At 35.4% G+C, this 6,946-nt stretch overlaps 1 protein-coding gene across 1 annotated transcript; it reads right to left on the bottom strand.

The window, feature by feature from the left end:
- Positions 1-3,780: 3,780 nt before the first annotated feature.
- On the bottom strand, positions 3,781-6,024 carry LOC112519647 (protein HOTHEAD-like). Its single transcript, XM_025127864.1, has 4 exons — positions 5,824-6,024; positions 5,081-5,725; positions 4,524-4,909; positions 3,781-4,424 (listed from the first exon to the last, which is right to left on the bottom strand). The coding sequence occupies exons 1-4, from the start codon at positions 5,903-5,905 to the stop codon at positions 3,903-3,905; spliced, it is 1,635 nt and encodes a 544-aa protein (XP_024983632.1). The 5' UTR covers positions 5,906-6,024; the 3' UTR covers positions 3,781-3,902.
- Positions 6,025-6,946: the final 922 nt, after the last annotated feature.

The raw sequence follows: 6,946 nt of genomic DNA, 5'->3' as shown, positions 1-6,946 counted from the left end.
TCTCTACTGCGACAACGACGCAGCTCGCCATATCGCAAACAATCCCGTCTTCCATGAACGAACGAAGCACGTGGAGATGGATTGTCATTTTGTCAAAGAACGAGTTGAATCGTGTGAGATCAAACCTTTCTACGTTGACACGAAGACGCAAGTTGCCGATTTACTCACGAAAGCATTGGGTGCAAAACAACTCGAGTTTCTTCTTGCCAAGATGGGCATGCGAAATCTACATGCTCCACCTTGAGGGGGAGTATTGAAATGCATAATTTCCTGCATGATATTCTCTCCTTGTTTTCCTCTCAATCACGAGATACTGTGAATATTTTCTTGCTTTGTATATTGTTCCTTTTTTAAGAGTTTCCTTTCCTTGTAATTTGTATTGCCTATTTAGGCTTGTCTTCTTCATTGTTTTCAATATACAGAAAACTTCTGATCAAAAACCTTTACATTAATCTTTTCAAAGAACTTTAAGAGAAATAGCTGATTTATGAGCGTTATTCTATTTAGATCTACACTTGTGAAGTCATAAGCTTTCTAATCATTCTTCAACACTTTTATCTTCATGAAATTCAAATCAGCAAAATCTTTCAACTATTCTTTGACTTATCAGAATAAATATTCTTTGACTTTCGCCAATTGTAGCTTGTTTACCAATGCTTTCATTACCACCAAAATCTTTTCCAACACTTTGTTCACCAGCCCTATCCACATTCATATCATCAACTCCATAAACTTTATGGCTTTTTCCTTTATCCCCTAAAGATTATCAGGGCCCTCCTGATCATCATACTTTTTCTTTGTAACCTGACTTTGATCTTTGTACTGTAAATCTTTCAAGTCTTTTCTCACAAGTCTGACCAAATACTGTAAATCAATTACTTGAGCCTGCAAATTATCAACTTGAGTAGAAGTAACATACTTGTCAGCATTTGGACGTTTGTACATGTAAGATTTGGGTATTGCAGGGATGAGATTAATAACAAAACCAGAAATGTTTTAAGGAACTTAAGGTTGTGATTGTGATTGTGATTGTGATTGAGGTTGGGTTTGAGTTGACTGTGGTTGAGGTTTGGTAAGCTTTCTTGATAGTTCAAAATTTTTCAGCATGCAGGCCTGAAAAGAAATGAAATCCCTCTTGGAAATAGAATTTTCAAGAATAGTATAAAGAATACTCTTATTTTCTTTCTCCTGCTCTTTCAACTTTAATTTCTAACTCTCCTTGCGTCAAGAGTTTAAATCAATCAATTCTTTCAAGATTTTCATCAACCTTCTCATCCAATTTGTCCACCTTATTCTCCAACGATTTAGAATTTGATGTCTTAGCCATCAATTCATGGAGTTTTGTATGAATCTTTGTAAATTCAGACTTGTAGTAATCACTAAAGGTCTGAAACTCAGATTTAGCGACCAATATGGGTGGTAACCCGAAACCTACAAATGAGTCTGTCTACATACCCACATATATAGGATGGCCTGAAGATGGAACAAATCCATGTACAACATATGTACTTATTTGTGAAGCTTTTGAGATGTTCACTTCACCAGTTCTTCCATCCAATCCTTGACTATCCATGATAGGAGTGTCTATCAATGTTGCAGCAATATGATGAACAAACTGTGAAGTGAAGCCATAAAGGCTTGTGCTAGTGTCAATAATATTAGCATTTTATGCTATAAAAGGCTCAAAAGAGGGTGGAATCCCAACCTAATGTGGATGGAAGAAAAATGAGGTGGGACATATGTACCTCTTGTTTAACATTAACATCCTCCAAATCAGGAATTAATGGTTGATTAGTTGCATGCCCCAGTGAAAATGAAACACCACCTTGTTGAAAAAGGTGATGACTGGCTAGGGGGTTATAACAAGAGTTGACATGGGCATAGTGCATGTTTCAACAAAGGATGTGAAACATTAGGAGATGTGGGGGATTAAAGTGACTCTTGTGACTAATTGCCTAGGAGAGATGTATTTCCTGGGAGATATGTATTGCTTGAGGGCCTACTTTATGACTAACTGACGCATAGTGCCTGAGGGCCTACTTTATAACTAAGAGAGATGTGGTGCCTGAGAGCATACATTATGATTCACTGGGATGTAGTGCTTGAGAGCCTACTATATGACTACTGATTTAAAAGGTTATATATTAACTATTTTTATGGAATTGTTGCACCAACAGGGATTTACTCATTAGACCATATAGTATAACCATCATTTTGTTTTAAAAAAAATATGCATTTTAGGGCTGTAACAACTAGAAGATAAAGGAAAAGGAAAAAATGTGAGACCTTCTATATGGATTTTCTTAATGTGAAGCCTATTGAGGAGTTTTATGCAGTTTGATGTTGTGAATCTTTTGTACAGAGATCTTATTAGCAAAAAATTATGGTAGATTTTAGACAGTTATATAATTTTATAGAATAAGACCGAATGTGTATCCCCAATATATTTTGTTTTGTATAAATTCCATGTTATATGGAATTTTGGGTTATTACATATTGTTGTATAGGGTGGGGACCAAATTTGTAGTGGATGGGCATATAACCTTTTAAATTAGTTGAATAGGACAAAAAGTCAAATCAGACCAAAAAGATGAAAAAGCCGGTCATGTCACGTCACATCACATCATGTCAGGGGGTCACGTTGACAGGCGTCAAGGATGTCAGCGCATGTGGGTAGGCCTTCCGTTAGTTTGTAGACCATTTCGGGTCATCATTCGAGATTCATAGATTTTGTAGTTATTTCATGGAAATTAGATTTTTTTGGGTCCTTTTGTTAAATTGGATGTTCCATATATATGTGACAACAAATAAACTAACACACCATTCTTATTTTTGATAAAGTTTGATCCCTTGACCTTTTGTAAGGCCAAACGCTTAGATATTGTTAGATCAAAATTTGTTTTGTATATCAAGGATGTATTTGTGAGTAAAATAAATAGAGGAATTAATAAATATAAAACAAATCAAATATTATTTATCGTATTAAATACACGTTACTTTTATAAACTTTATAATAAATGTAGGGGGTATAATGAACGTTTTTTTTATAATGATAACTTCTCTAGATCTTTTTATGGGTAATAAAGTCATCAAAATACTTTTTAATTGTATCTTATATTAATATAAAAATAAAAAATTAATAAAAAAATTCATTTAATATTTTTTTATGAATTTAGAAATAAGTTTAAATTAGTCAAATAAGTTATAATTGTGAGAGTGTCAAACGTTCACGTCATGTTATGTGTGGTTCTTGTGAAAACGAGTTGTGATTGAGTCGCATATGGTGGCTATTCTTTCTGTTTTTATGAATTAAGGCAGACTTTCTGTTATAAAAACAACTTATTGATTTATTCCGGTGTGACATCGGTAATAATCGTTTTTGAGTATTTGGATAAACAGTTTATATTGGTGTCAAACCGGTAATAAGGAGTTTTTGAAGAAGCTAAATTATTCTAACTTATAATAAGTTGATAAGGACTTTTGTAGAAAAACATAAGTTGTTTCAAATAAGCAATCCCAAACATCCTTATAATCCAGCTTATAAGTTATAAGTCAACTTATTTTTTGAGTAAACGTTTAAAAAGATATAAATTATCTTATAAGTTAGCTTATTGCTAAACTACTTGTAATAGCTTACAGAGAGTTTTTTTGATACTTTTTTCAGTTATAATCAAGATTAACATTAATTATTATTATTAACATATAAATGAATATTAATTATTAATAAATATTAACTATTAAACTAGCTTATCAGCTAATTTACCAAACATAGCAAATAATATTAATTATTATTATTTGTAATATGTTACATACAAAATTAATGTGTGACAAAGTAAACTTCCATGTAGCATATATAAACGAACAATTTATCTACGCGAAAAAGAAGTTGCGATTGTAAATCCTTATCGTGATTTGTCACTTGCAAGTCGTTGTCGTAGTATGGTAACTCCCATGTACCTTCCAAGCATCAAAATGCTCGCTTGTGGATTAGTTCCCGGAGAGTTAAGTATAGTCGATCCATCAATAACTCGAAGGCCGTCCACGCCAAAAACCTTATATTCATGGTCGACGACCTTACCAATCTGACACCCACCATGATAATGCCATAGCGTCTTTACAGTGTCCTTGCAAAATTGTTCGAATGATGAACTTGTCTTTGCGTCTATCGGCAAGTTTGTTGGTAGTTTCGCGTTTAGGTCAAGAATATCTTGGGCTGTCATATTTCTATATTTGAACTTCGAGAATGCCTTTGATTCAACTGCTGTTAGGATGGTTTTAACTCCACCAACGCATTTTTGCAAGTCTTTAGGTTCTTTATAGTAGTTGAATGTCACGGATGGGTTGGCAGATGGATCTAGGTTTTGAAGCTTCAATTCTCCATGAGAGATCGGGCCGTTTATTTTCTCAAATATAAATCCACCCACCTACACGACAAACAAGCATCCGTCATTAAATTGTTCGTTTGATGCATCCTGTTATAAGTTAGCGTACGATTGTCAAATATGGCGTTAAGGTAAATATACCTCATAAGAAAACCCTTGGTAGTCTGAAGGACTTGCAAAGATAAAGTTAACGCTACTAGCTCCTTCGATGTAGCTTCCAAACCGAGTTATACCGACAACTTGAACACCTGATGGCTCGACAGGAATGGGAGAAGGGACGAAGATCGTACTTAGCGGGTTATCCGCCATGCCTTGACCAACAAAGGGGTGTTGATGCACGACTTTGATCTTATGGGCATCAAGTTGGTCTTTTGGACCAATGCCACTCAACATCAAAAGCTGTGGGCTCCCAAGAGAACCAGCAGACAGTATGATTTCATCCTTCTGGTCACCTTTTAGATATGCTCTATGCTTATTTCCTAATGAATCTTGAAATACCACTCCATAAGCTGTTGGCTTCGATTTCCCTGTAGTAGAAACATAAATGACCAGCCAGCTATAATGATTCTATGTTGACATAATATCTAGAGGGACGAAAAGACGACCAATGTTGAAATCTTAGAAAAAACTGGCCAATTAGATATATAGTTTTCTAGATTTTAATATTACTTGTTGGCCATGATGCTCTAGATACTTACCATTCGTCTTGAACAAGATTTTGTGAACAGTTGCATGTAGAAGAAGAGACAACCCTTTAGGGTTTGCATAACGTAGCAAATCTGCTGCAGTATGTCTCGTCCCATTTTGATCAAAAATGGTACCAGTAACTTTAGTTCCAATGATATGATCATAACTAAAACCATTATCTGGTGTTACCCCAGCTTCAATAAGTGCACCTCTCATCGCCGATTGCCACCTCCCCATCACCGGCTTAAAAACCATCACCTTTTCCACCCACCCGTAAGACTTACCGATCAAATCATCATCCATTAATCGCGCTTCGTTTTTGAACTTTCCTTCACCACGGGAGTAAATTCCTGCGTTAATTGCGGTACCACCACCCAAGACTTTTCCACGTACGTTTACAACGCCATCCTCTGAAACAAACCGCTGAGAGGGAGAATTAGGGGAGGAATCTCTAAAAGTTGAACCAAAGTTGCCAATTTCTGTGATGTTCGGATTGCCGTAGGGTGAGCCACCACGTTCTAGCAGTAGAACTGAGTAGCTTTCAGAGAGGGTGGTGGCGATTGGGATTCCGGCGGTGCCTCCACCAATGACTATGTAGTCGTAGAATGAAATCTTTGGTGCTTTTGTTGCTTCATGTATGAATGTATAGCTCGGAGCTGTATAGTAACACAGAGAGAGATTGAATGAAATCACAAGAAACATATAAATGAAGTGCCAACTACATATACATTGATACAGAAGATGCAATACGTACGTATTTCAGCGAGGCATGGCTCATGGAAGAAGAGAATGGTTACGAGAGCAGATATGACCATTCTCCATGACAAAAAGCCCATCCAAACAGTCGTTCAGCTTCAATATTTCTTGGGTTTGTGCGAAACCTATTCAAGAAAATCCAAAACACAACTTGTCGAATTCCGACAGATGCGTGTGGACTGGAATTCAGTAAACTGCTACCCAGAAAGTATCAACGATGGATTGTGAAAGTGATGCCTTTCTGGATATGATTTGTGTTTTGTGTGTCATTTATGAACTGAAATGCTTGTTATAGAGCTTTGAAAACTCAAATCAGTCAGATATGGCGGACAGAAACCGTGAACCACAAGTTCTCAGGAGGAAACTTCAAATGTTAATGTCAACCCAATAAATTCAACTTCAATTAATCATTAAAAATGAAATCACATATTATCCTGAAGAAATCTAAACCAAACATTTGACAAATGGTTCAATTAATCATTATAAAGAACAAAGAAGCGTTCATAGGTTGATTTCCATAGAAAAGATTGACTTGACCGCAGATATCTCGAAAACCAAATTGTACACCCATATTACACCGAGTCGACTGTCGAGTATGGTGCCGTTTACCAAACTTTTCCCAATAACTGTTATTCGATAAAATTTAATACTATTATTTACTTATCGGGTAAGATTTTAGTCCATCAAAACGACATCATATGCAACAATTTACCCGGTAAGCTTTTACCATGGTAAGAGTCGTCGCTCTCACTTACCGGGTAAGACTCTTGGTCCTTGTCTCGCTCTTACCGGGTAAAATTCTTGGTTCTTGTCATATTCATCCGGTGAGGTAATGTTACTTGGTAAACGCTTACTCGGGTAAACGTTTGGTAAACGGCCACTAACTATTCCATTTTGAATGATTAATTCTTTGATGTTTTTAATGAAAAAACCATTAAATTTTTTTCTTTTAGATGATCAAGTCCCGGAATTATTTTTTTGGATGGAAAACTATTAAACTTTCTCATTTTGAATGAAAAAACCATTAAACTTTTTTATTTTGAAAGATTAAATTCCTAGACATTTTTTCAGTAAATTAAACCATTTAACTTTTAGAATTTTGTTACTTACATCATTTTAAT

The sequence above is a fragment of the Cynara cardunculus genome (assembly GCF_001531365.2).
Source record: "Cynara cardunculus var. scolymus isolate 2C chromosome LG 10, CcrdV1, whole genome shotgun sequence".
NCBI lineage: Eukaryota > Viridiplantae > Streptophyta > Magnoliopsida > Asterales > Asteraceae > Cynara > Cynara cardunculus.
The sequence above is the reverse complement of the archived record's forward strand: the minus strand, read 5'-3'. Positions and strand labels throughout refer to the sequence as shown.

Coding starts and splice junctions, on each gene's coding strand:
- LOC112519647 (XM_025127864.1), bottom strand. CDS start 5,905: ATGGGCTTTTTGTCATGGAGAATGGTCATATCTGCTCTCGTAACCATT. Junction 5,726..5,823: donor GCCATGCCTCGCTGAAATAC/GTACGTATTGCA, acceptor GTTACTATACAG/CTCCGAGCTATACATTCATA. Junction 4,425..4,523: donor ACCAAGGGTTTTCTTATGAG/GTATATTTACCT, acceptor TTTGTCGTGTAG/GTGGGTGGATTTATATTTGA.